The sequence below is a fragment of the Micromys minutus genome (genome assembly GCF_963924665.1).
Source record: "Micromys minutus genome assembly, chromosome: 32".
NCBI lineage: Eukaryota > Metazoa > Chordata > Mammalia > Rodentia > Muridae > Micromys > Micromys minutus.
In genome coordinates, this window is record NC_137967.1 from 11,669,656 (window position 1) to 11,696,473 (window position 26,818).

General features: G+C 48.3%; 1 protein-coding gene across 1 annotated transcript in view; it reads right to left on the reverse strand.

The window, feature by feature from the left end:
* Positions 1–26,818, reverse strand: part of CEP89 (centrosomal protein 89) — a 43,591-nt gene that overhangs the window by 14,205 nt on the left and 2,568 nt on the right. The window contains exons 2-13 of the mRNA XM_080908933.1: positions 25,802–25,908; positions 21,169–21,327; positions 18,893–19,073; positions 15,639–15,741; positions 13,338–13,366; positions 10,827–10,866; positions 8,626–8,844; positions 8,158–8,300; positions 5,825–5,875; positions 5,174–5,257; positions 2,570–2,673; positions 877–992 (exon numbers count right to left, since the gene is read on the reverse strand). Coding sequence (XP_080765059.1) covers positions 877–992; positions 2,570–2,673; positions 5,174–5,257; positions 5,825–5,875; positions 8,158–8,300; positions 8,626–8,844; positions 10,827–10,866; positions 13,338–13,366; positions 15,639–15,741; positions 18,893–19,073; positions 21,169–21,327; positions 25,802–25,908 — 1,336 coding nt within the window. The remainder of the gene's footprint in view (positions 1–876; positions 993–2,569; positions 2,674–5,173; positions 5,258–5,824; positions 5,876–8,157; positions 8,301–8,625; positions 8,845–10,826; positions 10,867–13,337; positions 13,367–15,638; positions 15,742–18,892; positions 19,074–21,168; positions 21,328–25,801; positions 25,909–26,818) is intronic.

Genomic DNA, 26,818 nt, shown 5'->3' on the forward strand with positions numbered 1-26,818 from the left:
GTGGCTATAGGGAGGGACACACTGGGAGAAGGGATACTCATAGGAAGTCCTGGTGAACCACAGAGATCTAACCTCTGATGCCCTTAGCCCTGGGAGTGGTGGCACACACCTGTTGTCCTCACACTGGGGAGGTACAGATGGGAGGGCTGTGATTTTAAAGGAACTGTAGGCTTCATGGCACGTTCTGAACCAACCTGGGCTACAGAGCAGATCCTGTCTCGGGACCCTAGGGTTAGAGATAGCTGGTGATCCGAGCACGAATGGCCCCCTCAGGCTCATATATTTGAGGGTTTAGTCACCAGGGAGTCGCACTATCTGAAAGGATTGGAAGGATTAGGAGGTGTGGCCTTGTTGGAAGAAGTGTGTTGCTGGGGTTGGGCTCTGAGGTTTCAAAAGTCCATGCCAGACCCAGTCTGTCTGTCTGTCTGTCTCTCTGCCTGTGAATCAGGTCATAAAGCACTCAGCGACCATTCTAGTACCATGTGCATATGCCACCATGCTTCCTGCCAGGATGATAACTGACCAGCCTCGGAAACTGGAAGCCAGCCTCCAACTACGTGACTAGGATTGGCTGCAACTCAACGCAAAAGTGCTTCTTTGTACTCAGGGGGTGGGAGACGCTGGGGAATGGGAAACACAAAAGTTCTACTTTCTTGCGCAGTCAATAAACATCTGGGAAAGCAAGAATGTTGGGTCGTTTCAAATGCTTCATTCTGTAACCTCTAACTTCTCAGGAGCTCGCCTACCCTAAAGCCACTGCAGCTGACCCGACAAGGGGTCTGGGAACAAATGGGCTGACTGCAGACCGAAGGCGAGAATTCGGTGGCTGCGCTAACTTACAACTCTGGAATACGCGGCCCTTCCCCGGTCACTCACCATCCTGGAGGTGCGCCTGGTGGGTGTCCCTGGCTTTTGCTTGCTGGATCTCCAACTGCTCGATCAGCAGCTTGTTCTCATCTAGAACCAGCTCTGCCTGAGTCTGGAGCTGCCTCCTGCAATTGAGCCAGAAGATTAAACACCGTCCTCAGACCGTCCTCAGGTTTGAGAGATCACGGAAATGTGCCACGGTCCAAGTGAACGCCTGGGTGTGTCCCAGTGACACAGCAAATGCTGTCATGGGACGGGGGACAGAGCAGCAGTGATACCCAAGTGATGAACACACCAGCCACTGCATGCAGTGACAACTGTACAAAGGCGGAGGGGACTGCCTTGTGTATGACACTCACGTGAGATGGTCTCAAAATGGCCAGTTTCGCTCCTACACTGAGGTGCCCGTGCCCTGCACCCAAATAACTGCTCTACAGTCCACCAGACATTTTTGGATGCTGGAAGGTCCCGCTTTGACTCTGAATCCATTCATTCATAACTGGTAGCAGCTGCTCATGGTAGCCACACTTACAAGTTCCAGCATCCCTGAGGCTGAGGCAGGCCGACTGCTTGAGCCCAGGACTTGAGGTCAAGTCTAGACAACATGATGAGACTCAGCTCTCCAAAGAAGTAAAAATAAAGGGCTAGAGAGGTGTATCCATGGTCGGGAGCACTGACTGCTCTTTTAGAAAACTTGGGTTCGATTCCCAGCACCCACACGGCAGCTCACAGACCTCTGTAACTCTAGTACCAGGGGATCTGATGCTCTCTTCTGGTCCCAAAGGACACCAGGCACTCACATGGTATGCAGACAAAAGAACCACGCACATTTAAAAAGCTTTTTACAATAAATAAATAAATAGCCTTTAAAAACCACCAACAACAAAACACCAGGTACAGTGCGGCTTAGCCGAAATTCATCATCATTAAAATATCTGTTTGAAGATAGGTGCAGTGTAAGCCAAGCACTTGGAAACATGGCGGACTTCAGAGTTCAAGGTTAGTCTAGAGCTAGCGCCACTATGACCTGTCTTCAGAGGCCGGGGTTAGGGTGGCGGGGCGGCTGCCCAGCACATCCTGAGTCCCTGGGTTCCTTCCTCGGTACTTCAAACAACAGAAATAAAAAAATCTAAGATCCAATTTAGAAGCGTTTACTAAGGTTGTATATTTTTCATGTTTTAGAGACCCTCCCTTTTTAAAGTTTTTATAAACTGCGGGGCGGTGGTGTCTTTAACCCCAGCACTCAAGAACAGAGGCAGAGGGATCTCTGAGTTCAAGGCTAGCCTGGTGTACAGAGTTCTAGGACAGCCGGGGCTACACAGAGAAACCCTGTCTTGAAAAGCAAAAGCAAAACAAATCTATACACATTACTATTTGAAGACTTTGCAAAAGCGAATAAAAGCACGACATGCCAAAATTAACACGTGAATGCTCAGGGTGGTTTTCTTTGTTCTGATTCTGTCCTGGTGTTTTGGTTTTGGTTCGTGGGTAACTGCCTAAAATACACTGAATATCGGAAATGTCAATTTCAAGATGATGTTCCAAGCTTCTATCCCAAAGGCCTATTCTCACAGCTCCAAGGTTCACTGAGTTGTGTGGAGTTTGGGGAAAGTAGTTCTTTTTAAAATACAAATCGCCTTTCTGTCTGGTGATGTCATGAAGCCTCTTCCTGTCACGTTGTAAGTTAGCAAACGCCACTTGCCATTCCTCGATGGTGACAGGGCTTCTCTTAGTTAACTCTTGGTGCAAGCCTTCATTTTCCTTCACGACTTCTTGGACTCGCAGCCTAAAGGTTTTCATTTCCTCCTGAAATAGGCAGGGAGATTGTCACACACACACAGCATCGGCGGGGATGTACTGCTCAGCGGGCAGAGCCCCTCCCCCATGTCCTTAGGAGTACCATTTTCCCCGAGAGAACATCCAAGTCACCCCAGTGTCGCTGTGCACTGGGACAAAGAACCTTGGGTTTGAAGTAGTCAACTACTAATGATGTCACTTTGCTGTAAGTGGCAAATACTTGAAATTTTTAAAGGAAAGATAAATAAATGGAAGACCAGAGACTGGAGAGTTTTCTTTGTTTAGACTTCAGAGGGCAAATTGAAAAGGTTTTGTTGTTTATTTGTTTTTGGTTTCTCTGTGTAATCCTGGCTGTCTTGTAACTTGCTCCATAAGTAAATTGGAGTTTGTTTTTTTTTTTTTATTAAAACGTATTTTAAGTCCTTTGGTCCTAGACAAGCTTCTGTGAGTGGGTAAGGGTGTCAGTGCAGGAGTTGCCTAACCTTGTCTGTGCTGTGCCCAGAACTCCACCCACCCACCCCCACTTCTGCTCAGGGGCATCTCAGTGGTCAGCCAGACACCCTGATGTGTGCAGCTTGGCAGATATGGGCTCCCGACCTGGGGCTCACTGTGGTGTCCTAGCTGGCACTTGGTGTCTTGTGTAGACTTTGGGTGTCCACACTTCTTGAAGAAGGCGCTGAAATGCTCTCCTGTTCACTCATTCACAGTGCTGGGATGAACCTAGGGCTGTTCATGCTGGGCAGGAGCAACCCCCCACTACCCCCTCCCCCATCCCAGGCATCTATCTCTTACAGCTGCACGCCTGCGCCTTTCCCTCCTCTCGGCTCACTCCAGGACACATTTGCTGCCAGAGTCTACATGGCTGTTTGTTTGTTTAACTATCTTTTCGAGCTGAAGCCATAGGGACAGCTGTTTGTTTTTTATTGACCTTTACTAGACACGGTCTCACCCATCACTGGCGTGCCATCTAGGGCTGCTGACCTGCTGTAACAGCAGATGGACAGAAACTACATGGCCCACAGAGCCTGAAATGTTTACTAACGGGTCCTTATGGAAAAGGTGAGATGACCCTGATTTTAAAAGAGCACCCAAATGGAGATTTTATTGGTGATTTTTTGATTAGTGAATTCAAGATAATTCATGCTCTTAAAAACCCAAAGTCCAGGGGACTGGAGAGATGGCTCAGAGGTTAAGAGCACTGGCTGCTCTTCCAGAGGTTCTGAGTTCAATTCCCAGCAACCACATGGTGGCTCACAACCATCTGTGATGAGATCTAGTGCCTTCTTCTGGTGTGCAGGCACACGTGCAGGCAGAACACTGCATGCATAATAAATAGATGTCTAAAACACCCACTGTCTAATAATGCATCTTAAGGTTGATGGATGGCATGGGCAGGGAATGGAGGTGAGCTTGCTGGACTTTTTAAAGGACCTGTCCCTTAAAGACCAATCTTCTCTCCCTGATCCTTCCAATACAGAGACCTACTTGGCCCTACAGGAAAGACCTCAGAAGTGTGTGTGAGGCATAGGGGGGCCCTGGGTACAGATAGTGCCCAAGCTCGGTCCATTTACAGTTGGAATGTTGCCATTCGCATGAAATAGTTGAACACACAGAAATGCACAAATCCTTGTTTCTAATACTGCCACCAACCTGATCATGATACATCACTGGGGCTTCCTGGGACCCAGGAGTCTTAAGTTTCCCTAAAATGCCCTGAGTGAGATCTCCTTGCCCTTGTGGTGTCCACAGCTGCAGAGTTGGGATGATGCTCCACCCACTGTTCTTCCTTTGCATCCCAAGAGCTGCACTAGCATGGGGCTACCTCTCCCAAACCACTGCCTCACAAAGCAACCGTAGCCCTGCAGACCCCTTTGCATCCCTATAGACCCTTCAGAATCCCTGCAGACCCCTCCACATCCCTGCAGACCCCTCCACATCCCTGCAGACCCCTCCACATCCCTGCAGACCCCTCCACATCCCTGCAGACCCTTCAGAATCCCTGCAGACCCTTCAGAATCCCTGCAGACCCTTCAGAATCCCTGCAGACCCCTCCACATCCCTGCAGACCCTTCAGAATCCCTGCAGACCCTTCAGAATCCCTGCAGACCCCTCCACATCCCTGCAGACCTCTCTACATTCCTGCAGACCCTTCAGAATCCCTGCAGACCTCTCCACACCCCTGCAGATCCTTCAGAATCCCTGCAGACCTCTCTACATCCCTGCAGATCCCTCAGAATCCCTGCAGACCCCTCCACATCCCTGCAGACCTCTCCACATCCCTGCAGACCTCTCTACATCCCTGCAGATCCTTCAGAATCCCTGCAGATCCTTCAGAATCCCTGCAGACCTCTCTACATCCCTGCAGATCCCTCAGAATCTCTGCAGACCCCTCCTCTTCCCTGGAGACCCCTCTGCATCCCTGCATTAGGCACATTTACCTTTGGGCTCTTTCTGTCCTCTGAATGGCCTCACTTGAAACAGCCTGTCTCTGAGTCACCTGCCAACCTACCTCCAGGGTGGTGCTGAGTTTGTCCTTCTCTTTCATTCTGTCTTCATAAGCCAGCAACAGTGGTGAGAGGTACTTTATGTCCACCTAGGGTGGAAGAACGGAATAAAGGATGATCAACATAGTTCTCTTCTTCTTCATGTATTTATTTATTGCTTTTTTGAGACAGAGTTTCTCTGTGTAGATGTGCACCATTATCACCTGGCTCATCTGTTTTTTTAAAGGGCAAGATAACACTCTTATTCTGGCAGGTTCTTAGTAGTTTGACAGAGCCAGAGAATATGGGTTAAATGACTTTCACTTAGCCGGGCAGTGGTGGTGCACATCCCTGATCACAGCAGAGGTAGGCAGATCAAGGCCAGCCTGGTGTACGGAGTGAATTCTAGAACGGCCAGCACTGCATAAAGAAACCCTGTCTCAAAAAAACCAAACAGGGGGCTGGAGAGATAGCTTAGGGGTTAAGAGTACTGGCTGTTCTTCCAGAGGTCCTGAGTCCAAATCCCAGCAACCACATGGTGGCTCACAACCATCTGTAATGGGATCTGATGCCCTCTTCTGGTGTGTCTGAAGACAGCGACAGTGTACTCATATAAAATAATTCTTTAAAAATAAACAAATAAAATAAATAAATAGAATAGAATAAGTTTCACTTACCAACCAGGGGGGTATGGGGCCCTTTGACGGGAGGCCTTCGATATGGGAACTCTGAGAATAGAGCACACATTGAAGACGGTCAGCTGCAGTCTCTGGAGTCCTGTGCGGTAGACATCCTAAGAGGTGTCACCCTTCCGTCTGCAGCCATGTGTGCAGAAGCATGAGAAACGACCTTGAAAGCGCTCGAGAGGGACACTGTCTTCCTCTGAGGACTGCGACATGGTTCCTACAGGACATTCACTGAGCTGACACTGGACTTGATAAGAAGTAAAATACGACACTGCCGTCTAACACCATTTTTAAACATTCATACTGTCTCCAAGTTTCATGTTTCCACGTGAGGAGAAAGGAAGGAGGAGAGGAAAGAAAGGTGAAGGGAGAGAGGAAGAGAGGAGAGTGGGAAGGGGAGGTATATACCTATGCATGCACACCTACACACACACACACACACACACACACACACATACACACAAGCGTGCACATGCTCCCCTTCCATAAATAAGAGGAATCCCATCTGGATAGAGTGATTGGGAAATGCCATCGAGATGAGGTATTACACAGGTCAAAAGGCACAGGTATGGAGTGGGGATGCATGGGACAACGACAGGTGGCAACAGCCTTGTCCCCGGGCCCACAGCCCTACAGAAGCACGTGGTCCAGGCAACGTGTTCCGGATCGTGTGAACTCCCCCAGCTTAATTTTGTTATTGAGAAGTTTAACACCGGGAGCTGCTCTGGTGGCCTGTGCCTACAGCCCCAGCAGTTAGGGAGCAGTTAGGGGAAAAGGCTCTTGCTGCAAGCCGAGGCCTCCCTGAGCTACGCAGGGAGCCCCTGATTGGGCTATAGTCTGAGACTCTTCCTTAGGAAAAAAACCAGTAATTCTGCAGCTGGTAGAGAGCCCGCCTAAGGCCTGGGTTCATTTACCAGCACCACCTGAAGCGAAAGATTATTATCAGACAAACGGAAGAAATCGGTCACAAGAGGCCACTTACAACATAAGTGCATTTCTATCAACTGTTCGAAATAGGCAAGTCCTAGAATCAGAATGTAAATCAGGACAGGGGGTGCACACCTTTAGTCCCAGAACTTGGGAGGCAGAGGCACCTGTTACCTTACTTAGACTAAGTCTATGGACCCGGGCCGTGTGAACCCTTGAGTCACAATCCACCGAATCCCTATAACAGCTGTAACTCTAAAGACCAGGCTGAGGATGGAGCAGCACCCGGCAACCGTTCATCTTTTACTTTACGCTTCTTCACTGGCCCAGTGTTTTCCAGGGTCTTCACTGCCTTCGGAGGAGGCGGGATGGTCCCGTGCTGTGGCTGAGTCTGGGATGCTGCCAAGGCTCTCCAGTGAGCACTCATTACTGGCTGCAGGAGCTCTCTGCAGAGGCTCAGAGCCACAGGAGGTGGGGTGCGGTCCCTGTCAGCTGACAAGACACGGCCAGGGACGTGGCAGGCTAGGCTCTTGGCTTCCCGATTTACAGAGATAAAACAAGTCCTGCTGTACTTGTGGCATGCTTCCTTGCCACAGTGGGCGGCAGTCCCTGAACCGTGGGCTAAAGTAAACCTCTGCTCCCTGTCAGGTCCGCTGTCATAGTCAGGAGAGGAGACAACAATGGTTTTTTTGGATGGAATAGTTAATTATGCCTTTTTTTTTTTTTTTAAAAAAAATGTTTTTAGCTGATACATCTTTAGTCCCAGCACTCAGAAGGCAGAGGCAGGCGGATCTGAGTTAGACCTGGTCTACGGAGGGAGTTTCAGGAGAGCCAGAGCTAGACAGAGGAAACCCTGTCTTGAAAAAACAAAAACCAACCAAACGAAAAGGTTTCTCTTTAAAGACTTACCTTTATTTTAAATTATGTGTGTCTGTGTATCTGTGCATGAAAGTACAGTGCTCTCAAGAAGCCCAGAGAGGGTGTCAGAAATCTCTGAGCTGGATTTTCAGGTGGTTGTGAGTTATCTGATGTGGGTGCTGGGAAGTGAACTCTGGAATACCAGCAAGTCAGTATTGTGAGCTCTCTCCAGCCCTCTTTCTTTTTCTTAAAGCCAAAACCTCAATAGTTCAGCCCTCTTGAGATTACTATGTCGCCTGAGCTGGCCTCAAGCTCAAGACTTCAAGACTCTGTATCCTACTAAGTACCGGGCTGACGGTGTGTGTGTGTGTGTGTGTGTGTGTGTGTGTGTGTGTGAAACCCATAGAAATAGATCTACCTCTGTTACCCAAGTACAAGGATTAAAGATGTGAACTACCAAGAACCTCTCAAGAACCAGAAATGAGTTCAACAGTAAAAACTAAAGACACAAACTGGTTTTCTGGAGCTGTAAACACTACCTCTTCCTTGGACAAAGGCCTGAATTTTGTTTGGTAGCGACTGAGTTCCACATTCAGTCGGTGGACAATTGTCTTCAGTTCCTTGTTCTCATCCACCAGGTCTTGGCTTTGCTTCCTTAGGCAAAGCAATTCGGGAGTGACCACTGAAAAACATCCACGTAATGTTAACACTGCAGCCAATCACATCACAGTCACCAAGGCTTTATGTAGACGACTAGTCAGGCTTTTGTTCCCTAGTAGTGAGCTGTAGATAAATATATATAATACGTGCATGTATAGTGACTTATAGAAATAAGTTAAAACATTTAGCCAAAACATTATGGCAGATAAAAATCAGAATTCAAAAAGCATGAAGGTACTAATGTAGTCTTAGATATTACAACATAAATATTCACATACACATCAGTTATCAAAATAAAAAAAAAGGGCCCTGGCTATCCCTTAGTAATGGCGCCATGGGGGCCGCACCTTCCTGAGAGGAGGCCTTTTCTGTCTCCTTCAGCTTCCTGTTGTCTTTTTCCACCGTCTTCAGCTTCAGCTGTAAGTCCTTCATTGCCTGTCTCAGCGTGCTCAGCTCAAGGCTGAGGGCTTGGTTTGCAGCATATAGATGCACAGTTTCTTCTTTTAACTCCTCAAACTTTTCTTTGGTTATTTCTGTGTATCTTTGATGTACTCTGCTGGCTACATCTAAAGGGTACAGAGGAGGTCCACACAGTTAGGTAACCAGCTCACAGCAAAAACATTTGACACTTGATTTCAAAAGTCACGTGAGCGACTAGTTCCCATCAGGCTTGGGGCTGTGCCCCTGGTGTCTGAAGAGCCTGGGTGCCCAGGGGAAGGTACAATGGCAGCATGGAGTGGTGGCAGGGCCAGCGGAGGCAGAGGAGCCTTCATGCTACATGCTTGGCATCCTTGTTTTTTTTTTTTTTTAATATTTATTTACTTTATGTATGTAAGTACACTGTCACTCTCTTCAGACACACCAGAAGAGGGCACCAGATCCCATTACAGATGGTTGTGAGTCACCATGTGGTTGCTGGGAATTGAACTCAGGACCTCTAGAATTGTAGTCAGTGCTCTTAACCCCTGAGCCGTCTCTCTAGCCTGCTTAGCATCCTTTTTAACTATCAGGTAAATCCCTCTGGGGTGGAGTGACTTAGTAACCTATCAAGCCCACAGTGCTAACGCTAGTGACCCTTTCAGAGAGGGTCTGAGACAGTAGCGGTTTCCTGGCTTTGCCAATAACCTGAATAGTGCATCTGGTAAAGGCCTTGATTTACAGCTGTGCTCAGTGACCATAACAGTCCATATAACTGCTTCCATACTGGAAAATGTCACCTGGGGTGACCTGAACCCATGCTCCCAAGCCCGGGTCACACATACATCTGAGGACCCTACTCTGAACAAATCACTGATGAACAACCTGACTGCAGGCCATACAAGGGACTGCTCTCAATGGGGAAAAGGCCTGACAGCCAGAAGTTAGAGCACCAGGGCTCTCTCAGCACACAGCGAAAATCCCCGAGAAAGAGCAAAGATACAATTAATCCAAGGGAAAAACAAAACAACATTTCCAGATGAGTAATGGGAGACAACACAGCTCCAACTTTCTTTTTTTTTTTTTTTTAGTTTAAAGAACAGTTTATTGCTAGGAACAGAAAGCACTCAGTAGGATTATACATTAGCCCCTACAGATTAATGTGGCAAGAAAGGAAGTCAATTTGAAATCGCAAAGATTTCATGGTGTTAAGAGTGGTGTTTTGTAGTAAATCGATCAATGTACTTCAGCAGTAAAGACTGCTAAAGATTATTCATTCCACCCGAAGTGCTACTGACGTAAACAGGCTGTGGCCCATGAGTTCTAATGTTGGTCATGCTTCTGTCAGTGGCCTGGGTAACCTTAGTTCCTTCCCCCTCTTGCAGTTCATTCTTTTCCTCAGACCTTAGTTAGCCTGGACTTGAATGGAGATATGCTTTTCATTTGCCTAGCATGAACTCTTTGCTGTCAGCCACTGTATCTCTGAACCAACAAGTATGACACTGGTAACAGAACCTTGAAGAAATCACCAGGAAAACCTGCCATCATCCTGGGAGGAAGTCTGAATTCTTCAGGTTGTCACAGTACCCTTACTACAAGCAAAATGTGTCATTTGTAAAATTGCACAGGCCTGGCTCCAAAGCGTCTTTGGGGCTGAACACACTCTGAGATAAATGCTTACTCCCATCCTTCCGTATGTAGGCAAGTATTCCAAAGCCAGGGTAAGGAAAAATGAGCCAGCTCCAACTTTCAAATCCACTCTGAAGCCAGCCTCCTCCCAGCTGTATAGCACAGCTCACAGCCCTTGTTTGAACACTAACACCCAAGCCTTGAGCACATCCCACGGGGCCACCCCCACCCCATACAGGAGCACATCCCATAGGGGTACCCTCACCGACTTTTGAGCTAACCCCACAAGACCAACCCTCGCCCCAGGTCCTGAGCTCCCCTCACAGGCCCACCCTTCACCCCACTAACAGTCAGTGATTTAATACCTTCCCAAAACTAATTACAGCAGCAGACCCCCAGAGCCTTCACAGGGGGGCTGCAAACTTTCCTTCAGATGAGGCTATTCTAGGTCTTCTGTAAACACTAAGCGCGCCCACTATAGTGAACCCCAAAAGTGCGGTACCTGGAGAGGGAGACTTTTTACACAATGGCGCTTTCTCATCCTAGGGAGGAAAAGGCAGAGAGAGTTGTGAGAATGTGTGAGCACCTCCCACAGGGGACTGACACAGACTGGCACAGAGGAAGGCTGCAGGATGGAATTTCCTCTTCACTTGCTCCTGAGAGTCTTTCTTTAGCCCCTGGACTTTAATCCTCACTGTTCTCTTACACCTGAACAGCATACGCTCAGGGCATTCCCTTCTCCCGGCCGTCCCGTTTTTGCCTAAGTCTTCAATGACAGCATCTTCACTAAAGGTCTCTTCACTTTGGAAATAAAGCACATGACAGGCTGTGAGTGTGGGACACTGATGGCCCACTAGCAGCAAAGGCAGGGCTCTAACTGCTGAGAAAGCAGATCATGGTTGCAGGAAGGCCGGGAGCTGCCTTAGCATTCCCACTGTGTGTGGTTGCAATGTTAGGTCCTGCTGGAAAAGCAGGTAAGGTTGTAACTCTTCTGAGAACCGCAGTGAGCTTTTGTTTTCTTGTCTGAGACAGGATCTGCAGCCCTTGACCCATGACCTCGTGATCCCACCCAGATGCTGAGAACCCAGGTGTGAACCACCACATCTGGAACGTGTTTAACTATTAGATTCCTACAAGGGGAAACTTCAGGGAGGACTTCTTTCAGTGCTTGCACCTTGGTTATTACAACTGCCTTTCGTGCCAGGAATTCCAGAAGTTATTTCTTACTTTTCATTAGTCATCTCCGTCACTAAACCTTGGAAGCTAGAGCATCCTCCAGGTTCCTGAGTATGAAGTGAAGCTAGGTGTCGGGAGCAATGGAAACTCTGGAAATTCCCCAAATTCTGGTGATTAAACAAAAGCTAGCATTCCTCAGGAACTTGTGAAGTCGGTTCCCCTCTAGCAAAGAAGCCATTTCCTTACCAGGGGCAGAAGAAACAAATGGCTGTCCGAGGTGCCTATTAGCATGCCAAGAGTACCTCTTCTTCTAGCCTTCCCCTCCCCCAAACTTCCTCCAGCTCGGGAGCTCCCCTCCCCCACCTACTCATGCTCCCTATAGACCTGCTAATTCGGATACTCTTGGTCTCTCTCCCCATGGCCAGGTCCAGGCTGTTGGCCTTGCTCAGTCTACTCCTTTCTCTCTCTGCTCTGAACTCTCCCAGGTACCCCTGGCTGTCCTCTCCTTTCTGACTACAATAAAAGCCTTCCCTTTAACCATAGCATGGGGTAATCATGTCTTCAGTTCATACATTAGGAATGGCATTCACCCACAGTGCACTGGCCTAGCAAAGCACAGGACGCTCAGTTCAAGACCCGGTGTCTCAAAATATCGGTGTGTGCCTGTGCGTGCGCAAATGCAATGGCCGACCCCAGCTTCCGGAGCAGCTCCCCCTAGCATACTAACAGGAGCCCAGCTGAGACACCGTCTATTGACAAGCAGCCTGGAGGCAGGATCCTCTCCTGGGAAGTGAGTTTACAACAAAGTGGGTATGCCCACAAATCTTGCTACCCGCCCCCATCCCTGCCAGTTGGGATTCTGTAAACCCCACCCCAGTTACCTAGCAACAACCAGGTAAACCCCATCCCTCAGTTACCTGGCAATAGCCAGGTATGCTCTGCCCCAGTGACCTGACACTATAAAAGGGGCTGCTTGCCTCCTTCTCTCTAGTTCTGTTGCTCTCTCTTGCTCTCCTGCCCTTATCCCTCCTCTTCCCCTTACCTTCCCCCCCTCCCTCCACATGCTCATGGCCGGCCTCTACTCCTCTCTTCTCTCTCTCTCTGCCTCTATTACCCTCTTAACCATGACTTGAATAAACGCTATTCCGTACTATGTACCCTCGTGTGGCTGGTCCCTCAGGGGGAAGGGATTCCCAACATGGGACCCCCAGAGGTATCTCCCTTGCCTCCAGGCCTCACCCAAATCTCCATGGGCCATATCTTCCTCACCCTCTTCATCCTCTTCCTAACATTGGTGCCCCGTGACTTTTACCAACACTGTCCGAGGCTTGTGCGTTGGCACCTCCCCCATCCTTAGAAAGGTATAAAAGGGAGACCCTGCTTTTGCTATGTGGGCTCCAATTCCTCAGATCCTGTACTCTGGAGACCCTGGACTGCTATCTATGTGTCTCTGGTGCTTAGGCTTGAGCTCTCATTGGAGTTCTGTTATCTCTGTCCGTCTGTCTGCCTGAGGTATAAACAAGTCAAACAAACCCTTTAGTGCCTGGTTATTCAGTGAAGCATGCAGCAGAAAGAGCTCTTATGAGAAGATCTTTTAATACAGTGTGTTATTATGATTAAATAAACGATTATAAATCAGGATTAAGTTGGTTTCCATCCAAAGAAGCAAAGGGAATTGAACATGAATTACTCAGATAATGGAAACACAGTATATAGAGTTGGGAACAGAAGTCACATGGTTCAAAAAAATAAAAAGAAATAAAAAAGAAAAAAAAATCAAAGAAATTATAGTGAAAGCTCTACTGTTAAAAACAGGAATTCTTGAAAACAAGCTTACCTCTAGATTCAGAAAAGAGTGTTTCACATCTGGTTTAGAAAAGAGAAAATAGAAAGCTTTAAAAAGCATAGGAAATTAGACACACGAGAAGCGTGTACTCATAAACTCAGAGACTCACCTTGTCCCAAGCATAGAGCAAGGCCCCAGGACAAGGCAGTGGCCTGACCTTACTGGGCCTGAGCTCCCACGCTGCCCCTCCCTGCCTCCCAGTCACAGCTAATGACTCCACTCTGCCCCCATGTCACAAATCAAGTCATAACAATAACAAACTGCTCAGTGATACAAAAGGCAACATCTGGCAGGGCTCTCAAGTCCTCTGAGGTGGTACCAAAGCGGACACCTTCCACCCCCTGAGTTTTCTCTAGTGCAGTTTTCTAAGGAAGCCTAGGCTCTTTCTAACTCCCCACTAATGATCTGCAGAATGTAACGGCAGACACTGAAAAACGGAAAACAAAATAGTTCTACAGGACTCAGAAAACCAACTAAGAAGCTTAATGCACACAGAATTCTAAATCTACTAAATCTACTTCCCAACTCAGTAAAATTCCCAGTAGCTGAACCATCATCCCTGACCGGCTTGTTTTAGTGTGAGCTGAATAAACCCTTTCCTCCCCAACTTGCTTCTTGGTCATGATGTTTGTGCAGGAATAGAAACCCTGACTGAGACATAGGCTGAATGGAGGAGAAAGCTCTCCAAGTACCCACACTCTGTCTCTGCTTCCTGACACAGGGCCCCACCCCTGCTGCCATGGCTACCCCATGATGGAGTGTGCCTTCAAACCATGAGACCAATAAACTCTTTCTCCATAAGGACTTTTTAAAAAGACAGTTTTTCTGTATAACCCCAGATGTCCTGGAACTCACTCTGTAGACCAGGCTGGCTTTGAACTCACAGAGATCTGCCTCCAGAGTGCTGGGATTAATGATGTGTACCACCACAGACAAACCATAAGTTAGCTGTTTTTAATCTTTGCTTCCTGCCTCCATTTTATTTTTCTTTTATTATTTATTGGTGGCAATCAACAAAAACCACCTCTCCATGGGTAGTTTTTCTGGTACCTTATCCCAGAGAGCTAGACTTTAGCAAACCTGGCTTCCAGAAGGCCGTAACCACACCTCCTGCAGTGAGGCCTGGGGCCTCAGCTCTGAGTGAGGGAAATCCAGGTTTGCTGTGTTGACTGGCTACAAGATATTGATGATTCCCACATCCAGAACAGTCTCTTTTCCCCATTCTTGAGTCTTTCCCTGTGCAAACCACTGTGTGGTTCTGTCCCTTGGTTGACTCCTGGCTGATGTGTGATCCATGAGACCACACAACACAGAGTTTAGAAGGAGGGAGATGTCAGAAAGCTGGGCATGGTGGTGTGTAACCATCATGCCAGCCACTGAGAGGCTGAGGCAGGAACAGCTCAAGAGTAAGGATTCTGTTTCCAGTCAGGCACCAGGCAGACCGAGTCACGTGGGAAGTGTCCCAGGGAGCTATGGAGATATGTCAGTTGCAAGCATCAGGACCTGATTTTAACCCCCTAGAACATACATAGACATGCAGTATCATGGTACATGCTCGTGATCCCAGTACTGGGGAGGTGAGACGGGCAGGTCCCTAGGGAATCGCCCAGCCAGCTTTGCCTAATCAGCGAGCCCCTAGCCAATACAAGACCTTGTCTCGAAAACAAGGTGGACAGCTTCTGAAGCACAGCTCTAAAGTTGGTCTCTGGCCCCTTCACACGGCACACCTTCACACACACACACACACACACACACACACACGAATCCACATGAACACATACCCCAAGCGTATACCAAGCACAAGCATCCCAAGGGCCCTGATGAAGCAGCCGCTGGCCACCCACTGCTTGGCCTCCCTTTCTCCTTAGAGATCTCCAAACTGTTTCCTATCTTTGCCACTGTGGGCCGAATTCTCACTGTGCCAAATAAGATATATCACAAAAAGGTCAACGTGCATCCCAGGAACGTCTTATATATATCCATGAGTCATCCAAGAAGTCCCTCACTGATGGTCCGCTGTGGCCAGGCCCCACAGCCATCATGCAGACAGGGGCACAGGGAACACAGACACGGCCTGAGCTGGAGTCCTCTGCCAACAAACAGAACAGGCATCAAGGGCTCTAAGCGAGCATCTTATATGGTCAGGGCAACCTCACCTCCGGGCCATCCATCACTTGTGGTGAGAATGAACAGCAAGTGCTTTCTGGTCAGAATCTCAGAGCCGCAGTGCAGAGGTGTGCTGGCCCCAGGACTGGTAACCGGAAATGCCCCCACCGTTCACTCTTTCCTTACCTTTCTGTTGCGGGTACGGTGGTGTAGAGGAGGAGGAGGAGTCTGAAAGCCAGGCTTGCTCAGAAGCATCGTCTTTTCTCACCAGCTTGTGCGACGACGGGACCTTTTGGTTATGAGAGAGGAAGAAGTATGTGGGACCTGTGAGCTGTACGTATCGTCCTAACTGCCGTACTTCATCTATCGCCCACAGCTGCCACACTGAAAGGGGGCTGCAGATGCTGTGGCAGGAAGAAACCACAGGGCCCTGAGAAAGCCCGGGCAGACAGTCAATAGCGTGGCTACAGTATTTAGGCTATGGGGACCTTCATATCCCACAGTGTCTGGATGGCTTACTCTCCACACACCTACGGGGACCTGCTCAGGAAAGGGGGGGACTGTTGATGGCTCACTCAGAATGCCATCACACCCAGCTCTGGTGTTCCATTACGAAAGTGCGTTATGTGACAAGAAACGCTGTCCGCCCTGGGAGGACTTTCATCTGGGCAACTGTCTGGGGCTGAGGCCCATGCTGGTCATTATGTGACTCCACTGCTGGCACTGTTTACTGATGCAGTCGGATTACCTCCTCACTGTCACCATGCACAGTGGCAGGGCTACAAAGTTGTCTGTCCCCTCGAGGCACTTCCACTGCCACAGGGCAACTTGGTCAAGAGGAAGAGCCGTGAAACACGTCCCGTGGGCACACTAGCACCTAGGCTTCAGGTGCACTAGCTCGACTGATTCTTCAGCACAAACGTGCTTGGGATCGGCATGGCTTAGCAGTGGTGTGCTGGGGTCACGGGAAGGCTACGGCTGTGGCTGGCAGGAAGTTGGAAGGAGCCATCACAAGACGATCATAGGAAAGAAATCTCAGAGCCGAGAGCTAAGGTCACTACAGCTACGGGCTCTGTGCGCATACATGGCTCTGAGGTGTCCTGGTTTGGGATGAGCGGTCGACAGAGTTCCTAATGTACTTGTTATTTCAGAGAAGGAAAAACAAAGTGACCTCTGGTTTTTTATCTCCTGAGAATAAACTAGTCACGGTCACCGAAGTGTGAAATTGATAAGAAAATGCCAATGGCATCCTTGGGAGACTATCTGGCAGATTATTAGTTCTCCAGTAGATCACACACACACACACACACACACACACACACACACACACACACACACTTCTAATGGTACACACACAGCATGACAAAGCACACACCCATGTGTACGTGCGCATGCACATCAGACACCTTCAGGCTGAGACTGAACAAGGAAAGAGGAGCTGAAAAGATGGCCCCGCAGCTGAGCTGGCTGAGTTGGCTGCTCTCCCTCAGGCCCCAGATTTGCTTCTCGGCACCCAGACTGTGGCTCAGGGACATCTGTAACTCCAGATCGAGGGGAATCCAAAGAGCTCTTACTGTGCAGGCACTGCCTGTATGTGGTGTGCAGACATACATACAGGCCAAACACCACACACACAAAAGTCAAAGCATTTAAAAAGACATTATTAGAGTATATAATGGTTGTTTTCTGAAAAATAGTATGAACCTCTTTAAAAAAAAAGAGAGAGAGATAAAAATGGAAAAGATGGCATGGTTTGGGAAAAGGTGTTTGCTGTGCAAGCTCAGGGACCCAAGTTCAACCCCTGAAGCCCTCTTAAAGGTGGAAGAATGGCCTCCACACACATGCACATGGGTGTGCATATCACACAGGCACACACATGCATATAGTAACAAGCTTCTGAATTTTTAATGTAAGGAAGATACCTAAAAGAAGGGAAGATGAAGTAGGTATTGGGGGGGCTGGAGAGATGGTTAAGAGCACTGGTTGCTCTTGCAGAGGACGTGGGTTCAGTTCCCAGCACCCACACAGTGTCCCGCAACCATCTGTGACTCTGGTTCCTGAGGATTTGACCCTCCTCTGACCTCCTTGGCCACCAGGCATGCATGTGGTGAACATACAGGCAAAACACTCACGCACATAAAACAAATAAATCTAGAAAAGCAGTTCGTTATTAGGGGACATGCATATTTAGATATGATTTCAAAATCATATACACCTAACGACAGTCATTCAAATATATATGTGCTAATATACATCCCACGTCTCCACGTACAGTAAGTCAAAAAGCTTAGAAGCGGATGCAGAATGTCAGACGTCCTGTAACGAGGAATGGAAGCAAGGGATGAAAGCGGAGCAAGCCATAGCGTTAGCATGTGACTGAGTCTAGCACAGAAGTACATGCAAGTCTCCTGACAGCCCTCATCATGTCAGTCATGCGAACACGCACATGCAACATGCAGGCATGAGGTGCAATGCCATGATAAAGGGGAAAACCTGGACAAGAAAATGTAAGGGGCCAGTTGAGGTGGCACAAGCCTTTACTCCCAGCACTCAGGAGGCAGAGGCAGGTGGATGTCTGTGAGTTTGAGGATAGCCTGGTCTACTTAGTGAGTTTCAAACTAACCAGATCCAGGCTACATAGTTAGATCCTGTCTCAAATGAACCCCATTAAACAAATAACAACAACAACAACAAAACAACATACACAAGCAAGCATAACACATACACACTCACACATTCAAACATACATACATATACTCTCATAAACACACACTCACACATACTCACACAAGCAAGCACAACATACACACTCACACATACACACACTCACACATACACACATATACTCATACATACATATACACACACTCACACTCACACAATCAAGTGTAACACACACAGGCAAGCATAACCCACACACATACACACTCACACACACAAGCAAGAATAACACATACACATTCACACTCACAGGAAAGCATAATATATACATACAAACATATACACACAAGCATGTACAACGCATACACACTCACAGATACATACAAACACACTCACACAATCAAGTGTAACACAAGTAAGCATATCCCACATATATACACACTCACACACAGATACACATATACTCACACACACTCACACAAGCAAGTGTAATACATACACACATAAGCAAGCATAACACATGCTCACACACAAAAGCAAGCATAACACACACACTCATACACACATACATGCAAGCAAGCATAATGCATACACACTCACATACACACATATACAAGCAAGCTTAACACATACAAACTCACACACACTTATACATACTATACACACAAGCAAGCAGCATAACACATGCACACGCACTCACACATACACCACACACACACATAATATACACACAAGCACACCATACACATCCACACAGAAGCCTGAAACGTGGAGGTTACCTGATCCTTGTGAGGCAGAGCGTAAGCAGCATCCCTGCCGTCTCCCACATCCTTCCAGGTGGTGGACGCTGACTCCCTGCAGCTGGTTGACACCTGTGTCTCAGCATCTGCATCCTCCCCAAAGCCCACCGTCTCAAAGGATGGTAATGACGTCCTTCTCGGCTCATTCTGCCAGCTGTGCCTGTGTGAGGTCGTTGACGAACAGAATTAGCAAACGGGTGACTTAGCACTTGACGCTGATATTGGAACACATTGTTTTTGTTTTTGAGACAAGATCTCACTTTGGGCCCAGGCTGGCCCAAAACTATAGTCCTCCTGCCTCAGTCTCCCAAGTGCTGAAATTACTGGCCCATACCACACCACCAAGCTAACCCCCCCAATCTGGTAGTGATCCTTATTTAGAAAATCTCCTGTCTCAATCTTGTGTAAACACCCGCTCCCCAATCGTTCCCTGATGTGTCAATAAAGGGAGCTTAACAGCCAATGACTGAGCGGGGAGAGAATAGGGCTGGACTTCCTGCCAGCCACGGGAAGTGAGTGAGAGAGGAAGTGGAGATTAGCAATGAAGAGAGAGTCTAGGGGACACCATGAGGAAAAGATGTAGAACAGAGAAAGCCATAAAATGCAGGTATCTCGGGGATCTGGGCAGGGAGGCAGCCAGATTAGTTTGGAGGATTAAAATAGTGGTGCTGCTCAGTTGTTGTGCCCTTAAAGCTTGATAAATACATATAATCTCCAAGTCTTAATTATTTGGGAGCTAGCTGGGTAGGAGGAAAACCGTAATACACTTATTAGAAAGACACAGGTATGTGCCTCTGAGAAGGTAAATGCGTGTGAGTGCAGGTGCCCAAGGAGGCCAGAGCAGGCTCCTCTGGAACAGGGGTTAGAGGTGGTTGTGAACTGCCTCATGTGGGCGCTGGGAACCTTCTACAGGAACAGTATATGCTGCGTGCCGTACGCTTCACTGCTGGGCCATCTTCCCCTGCCCTTGTCTTTTGTTCTTTCAAGATGATCTCACTAAGTTGTCTTGGCTGGACTGGAACTTGTTAGGTACATCAGTCTGGCCTGCCTCTGCCTCCCCAGTGTTGTGATTAAAGGCATGCACCATCACACCCAGCAACTAATAAGATCTTACAGTCGACATTTTGAATGGTAGATTATGGGGTTTTTTAAAAAGATTTATTTATTATATGCGAGTACACTGTAGCTGTCTTCAGACGCACCAGAAGAGGCATCAGATCTCATTACAGATGGTTGTGAGCCACCATGTGGTTGCTGGGATTTGAACTCATGACCTCTGGAAGAGCAGTCAGTGCTCTTAACCACTGAGCCATCTCTCCAGCCACTATGTATGTTTTTTTTTTTAAACATATGATTAAAAGAAAAATGTTTGGCTGGGGGCATAACCTAGTGGTATAGCTTTTGGCTCGCATGTAGAGGACCTAGGACTGACCCCACCCCCAGAACCAAAAAACATTTGTTTTGTTTTTGCTTTAAGACAGTATCTCACATAGCCCAAGCTTAGAAGTGCATGGCTGTGGACCAGGTATTCCTGTCACTACTTAGCACTGTGCTTTCAAGTGTGGCAGGGTTGGCCCGGCCCTCACCTGGACTGGATTTCAGATCCTTTTTCAGATCCTTATTTTTAGTTCAATTCAGCAAAAAAGGTAATTCCTAGAAGAAAAACTAGCACTATTCAAAATGGCTGGAGGCAAGATGGAGATCCCACAGCGCACTGCTAAAATCCTGGCTGCCTGGGAACCTGAAGCGTGAGAAGTTTGGTCCGAGACCATCCTGCTCTCTACAGAGAGACCTTGTCTCAGAACTAAAGGAACAATCAGAGCCTCCAGGACACAAGTGATGGTTTGCATGTTTGTCCCAGGGAGTGGCACTATCAGAAGGTGTGGTCTTGTTGGAGGAAGTGTGTCACTATGGGGGTGGGCTTGGAGATCCTCCTCCTAGCTGCCTGAGGACTGTCTGCTCCTGGCTTCCTTTGGATGAAGATGTAGAACTCTCAGCTCCTCCTGCACCACGCCTGCCTGGATGCTGCCGTGCTCCTGCCTTGAAGATACTGGACTGAACCTGTGAGGCAGCCCCAGTTAATGTTGAAGTTTCTAAGAACTTACCTTGGTCATGGTGTCTGTCCACAGCAGTGAAACCCTAACTAAGACACCTGGTGACCATACCCCACATGGCCCCATACACGGTGGATTCAGCCATGCTGAGCTGCCCTCTACCGAGATGAGAGGGTGCAGAGCCTCGGACACGGTCCCTACCGAAACCTCAGCTCCGAGGTGGTGGCGTACGGCTCGATGAAGCTGTCCTTTTCCACATGGGAGGTATCACTCTCAGACTGGGATCTCTGGCGAGGCTGGGGAATGGCAACGGTCTGTCCCGTCAGCGTGGTTGCCAGGATGGCCGCAGCCAGAGCAGACCTACGAAGAGAAACACGCCACAGAGGCCCTGAGGCTGACAAGCGACCATGATGGCCCATCAGAATGCACGCCCAGTTCTCACGCTTACTGTATGGATCAAGTATGGAGTCCATTTTTATAGCAATTGAATGATTTGCTTCTCAATCTTCCTAATGCTGCGACCCTATAAAACAGCTCCTCATGCTGTGGTGACCCCCCCCCCACAACCGTAAAGTATCTTGTTGCTACTTCCTAACTTTAGTTTTGCCACTGTCACGAGTTATAATGTAAATTAGATACGTAGGGTGTCTGATACGGGATCCCCCAATGAAGTCACAGTCACGAGCCACAGGTTGAGAACTGCCGACTCTGCCAATAGGATGTCACACCCGGTTATAAAACTACGTAGTCAGACATGCAAAGCCTACATTCAGATTGTTTTCTTATTAAAACAAGAGATCAGAATGAAATAAAAGAACGGAGTACAGGAAGACTTAGGCCAGGTGTGGGAGCACACATCTTCGATCCCAGCACTTAGGAGGCAAGGCAGGCGGATCATCAGGAGTGGGAGGCCAGGCTGGTCTACAAAGGGAGTTCTACACAACCTGGGCAGATAGTGAGACCTAGACTTTAAAAAACAAGACAAACAAACAAAAAACATAAATAGCCAGAAGGTGGTGGCAAATGGCCTTAATCCCAATAATCCCAAGAGGCAGAGGCTGGATCTCTGAGTTCCAGGCTAGCCTGGTCTACAGAATTCTAGGACAGCCAGGACTACACAGAGAAACCCTGTCTCAGAAAAGTGCATGCATACACACATGTACACACATGTACACACATGTACACACACACACACACACACACACACACACACACACACACTTGTAAGGATGAAAAGACACATAAACACATGTCTGTATCTCCAGTATTAGCTGGCCGGCCGGCCAGCCTAGCCCAAAAGGCAAGCTCCTGATTCAGTGAGAGATCTGTCTCAGATCGACAACACTAAGAACCAAGGAAGATACCACCCAACAAAATGCACGCTCACATGCATATAAACCACCAGCACATTCACACACTAACCCCCCAAATCCAAAACAAAACATGGAGCCCCACCACCCACTGAGCACTGCTATGTTACTGATCCCCATTTTTTTGTTTGCCCCCCACCCCCGTCCACAGACCCAACACCTTTTGCTCTTTGCTAAGATCATCTTAAGTCCAACCCTCTGCCCTTGGTTCTTGTAGCAGCTCCAGAGAGACAGGGTAAAAGGTGGGCTTTTATCATTTACAGCCAGCCCTTTCAAACACACCAATGAGGTGACTTTTGGTAAATCCTTCCATAACCATGGGATGAGGAGTTGGTTGTCAGAGGAACCAGCCGTGTGGAAGCCTGCAGATGGGGGGGAGGGGCTGCAGATGATTGAACATGTGGAAACTTCCGGAAAGGGAAATGACCCTTTCAAGTGCTTGGACAGCCAACTCCATGGAAACAGAAACACCTGTGCTTCGTTTTATCTGTCTATCCTTTGTAAAGCAAGGCATGGGAACACGCTTAGGAGACTGAAGGGGGGTGGGGGATCACAAGTCTGGAGCCAGCCTAGGCTACCCTACCTCAAAGAAAACCAAAGCAAAGAGTGAAAGAGCCACCATAATCAACCAACAAAACACGCAAATGCAAGTCCTTCAAAGAAGCCACATCTGTGTAGAAGACCCTGCTAGGGGCTGTGTGGCTAGAGAGATGGAATGCTTCAAGATCAAAAGCTGACAAGACTTCACAGCCAGTTATAACCAGGCTCTCATCTGGCCTAATCTCCCTGTGCCTTCGGGAAACTCTTGGGACATATTATTGAACTTGAGAGAGTAGTGGCTTCCACAAACCCTGGAAGTCAGCTACTTGTTCTCGCTAACCTACGTCAAAACCCCACAGAGTCAGTGTGGATGAAAACGAACCAAGAAACTGACAGTCAGCTCAGAGCCAGGACCCTGTTCCCAGGCTGGGGCCACTCGTTTCTAGCTCAGAATAAACTACACAGACGGACAGCCAAATGCTGGTGAGCGTGGGAGGCAACTGCTGTCCACCCTCTGGTCGGAACACGAACACAACAGTGGGAATTAGCTCCCCAAAGGCTTCAGAAATGAAAGGCGTTTTGGTTTGTTTTTAAGAGGCTGGAGATGGCTCTGTGGTTCAAAGCACAGGAAGCTCTTCCAGGGGACCAGTTTGGTTCTTAGTACCCACTTGGTAGCTCACAAGGACCTGGAACTCCAGTCCCAGGGGACTGAACACCCTCTTCTCACCTCTCAGAGCATAAGCAGGCACGTGGAACACAGACACACATGCAAACAAAACACTCATAAAGCAAACCCTTACAAAGTTTTTTAAATGATGACTTTTTTTTTTTTAAAGTCGAGATCTCCCTATGTAGCTCAGGCTAGCCTAGGACAATCAATCCTCCTGCATGTTTCCCAAGTGCTGGAATTACAAGTGTATGCGATCAGGCTCTTAAAGTTTTCTTCTATTACTTTTAATGATGTGGACATAATGTTTGCCTGTGTGTGGGTATGCGCAGTGAGTACAGGTGCCCAAGAAGACCAGAAAGGTTGGAGCCAGAGTTACAATCAATTGTCAGGGGCCCCATGTAGTTTCGGGGAACTGAACCCAGGTCCTCTGTCAAGAGTAGTGAATGCTCTTATCAGATGAGCCATCTCTACAGGCCCACCAGGCCCTGATGGGAAAAGGCTTTCTCCAGAGTCCACAGCATGCTAACCATGAAGCTGTCTCATTTGCTTTGCTGACAAGGGAAGGAAAGCTAACCCTCTGGGTGCCCAGGCTGTATAAACTTAAGTCTCACTGATACGAGACCAATATTGATGAGCTGGACAGACCACCATCCTGCCAGTGGGGCTACTGCCAGGACATTTTAAGCAGTGATCAATAAATGAACCTCACAGGTGACCCAAACTAGAGATGACCACGAGGTCCTCTCATGGTGTTACTGAGAAGGTAGAAGACACATTGCTTGTCTGGTATCTGCTAGGCTACTTGACACAGAGCGATTACTAATAAACGGCTGACTGTGTTACGGGCTCTGGGCTGCAGGCAAAAATCAAACACTAAAACACCACAGTTTTCCTCCTCTGGAGTTTAGGATGGACTCCAGACGCTTTCCTGCACGCTGGGCAAATGCTGGATCGCCAAGCCCTATTCCCAGCCCTTCAGAGTTTCTGTTCTAATCAAACGCACAGAAGATACCAATACCAAAGAAGATCACAGAGAAAGTGACCCTCTGAGGTGGAATTAGCTCTTATTGATAGCTAATGACCAAATCAATTTATAGATTCAAACCAGAGTAGCGGTGAAGAGGCAGCTCAGTGGGATTGAGGACCCACACTGATGTTGCAGAGAATCTGATTTGGTTGCCAGCACCAACACTGAGTGGCTCACAACAACCTATAACCTCAGCTCTCTCTCTGTCTCATATACACACACACACACACACACACACACACACACACACACACACACACACACACACACTAATGCTCATATACATGTACATACAAAGGCATATACACGTCGTTTATAATTTTTGTTTTGTTTTTCTTCCCTGTAGTCCAAGCTGTTCTGGAGTTTGCTCTGTACTCCAGGCTGGCTCCGACCTCATCCCCCTGCCTCTGTCTCCTGAGTGCTTGGGTTACAGGAGTGTGCCACACACCACCGCCCGGCTATAAATAAATACTTAAAGGATAACAACAACAAAGTCAGACTAGCTAGCCATGCTGGCTCATACTCTTGGGAGGCTGAGGCAGGAGGACTGCTTTGAATGCAAGGTCAGCCTGAGCCACAAAACAAACAGAACAAGTCTAAAGTTTTCGAGTGTCTAAAATCTTAGCAGGTAGAGACAGTGTTCCCAAGAATGAAAAGAGAGTGTGCTGTGTGCTACACGGAACAACGGGTGGTTAGAAACGCCAGTTCCTAGCAGGGAATACAGTCCTTCCTTTAACACAAAGGAGGTTCTGGTTTTGCTTTGTTTTGTTTTTAAGGCAGAATTGTATCTAGAATGAAATTTCTGTGCAGTTCTCCTAAAAGTACTGTTAACCTGCACGGACACTTAACTGGGATGTAGAACGCATATTTAGCATGCATAGGCCCTGGCTTCCACTTCCAGAAGAAAAGAGGAAGGAAAGGGAAGGAAGGAAGAAAGGGAGGGAGGGATGGAGGAAGGAAAGACGGAAGGATTGCCTTAAACTTGGTGCTTTATATTTAATAGGCACCAACTGAATCCAATCCTGAAATCCAAGCTCTTCTACTGAAGGTGTCAGACCCCAGCAAGTCCACTGATGCTCACAGAAGCCATATTGAGCGCATTGCGGAACAGAGGTAAACACAGCAGAGCCCTCTACTTGGGGCCTCTTGGCCAGTGTGATCGGTTCCAGGGGTCGGGACTTGATGATCAAGCATAGGACCCTCTGTGATGCTCATCTTGAGACTTACCTGGGCCTCTCTGGAGAAGGGTTGGGGGTTCGGGGAGGGGGCGTGCGTGGCACGGCTGGCTTCGGAGCAATGCTGGCTGCGGGCAGGAAGCCATGGATGATGTGGTTCTGCACAAATGAAACCCAAGGCAGGTCACTGGGAGGAGGAAATCACCTGGGTCCTGTGCCGCCGCCGTCACCTCCCAAGCTGAGGCTACACCAGGGATCCAGTCCCAGGAGAGTCCCTTTACCCTGCCGCTGTTCCTAACCCTGTTCCCAGCGCGTGGCTGCCCATGGCAGCTTCCCTAACTTGATTTCAACGACCAACTGAACTGGATTAGTCCCCACCTAACTGAGCTGGGCCAATGTACCCTAAATGCAAAGAGAACCAACTCCTGGGGCAGGAGACTCAGATTGAAGGAAAGGGAAAGAGGAGGGAAAGATGAGCTGGACGCCATCTTTCTTCTGTCTTAGCTTCCTGGTCTGCCACCGTGGAGCCACCCGCTGCCACACCTTCCCCCACTGTGATGGACTGTGTTCCCTTAAGACCATGAGCCAAAATAAAGCTCTCCTCCCATTCGCTGTTCCTTGTCAGATCCCAGCCAGAAAGGTAATTAATACACTGACTGTGACCTTTCCCCGGCTTCCAACACACAGCACTGTCCCCAGTGACGTCACTCAGGTCTTCCAGCTCCTAAGCCTTTCTTTATCAACCCCGGAGCTCTAACAGAGTATACTGACTTGTCTCACAAGGAGGAGTCTGACACCTGGTGGCAGTAAGGAAAACGAGCTCCTACATGTGATGAAAGTCATGGGGGATGCCACCCCACTTTGATTAACTTGGCGGAGGGGTCTCTCAAGTTTCTGAACCCTGTCCAATGTTTCCTGGGCACCAGCCACTCACACCCACTAGAGTCAGGATTGCATGAATGATGACGAAGACGTGCTGTCTTCACCCTCAGGAGCAGACGGAGAGTGGGGGAAAAACCTACACAGTTGTTATAGAAGACAGGAAGAACCAAAATAGCCCAAGGAAAGA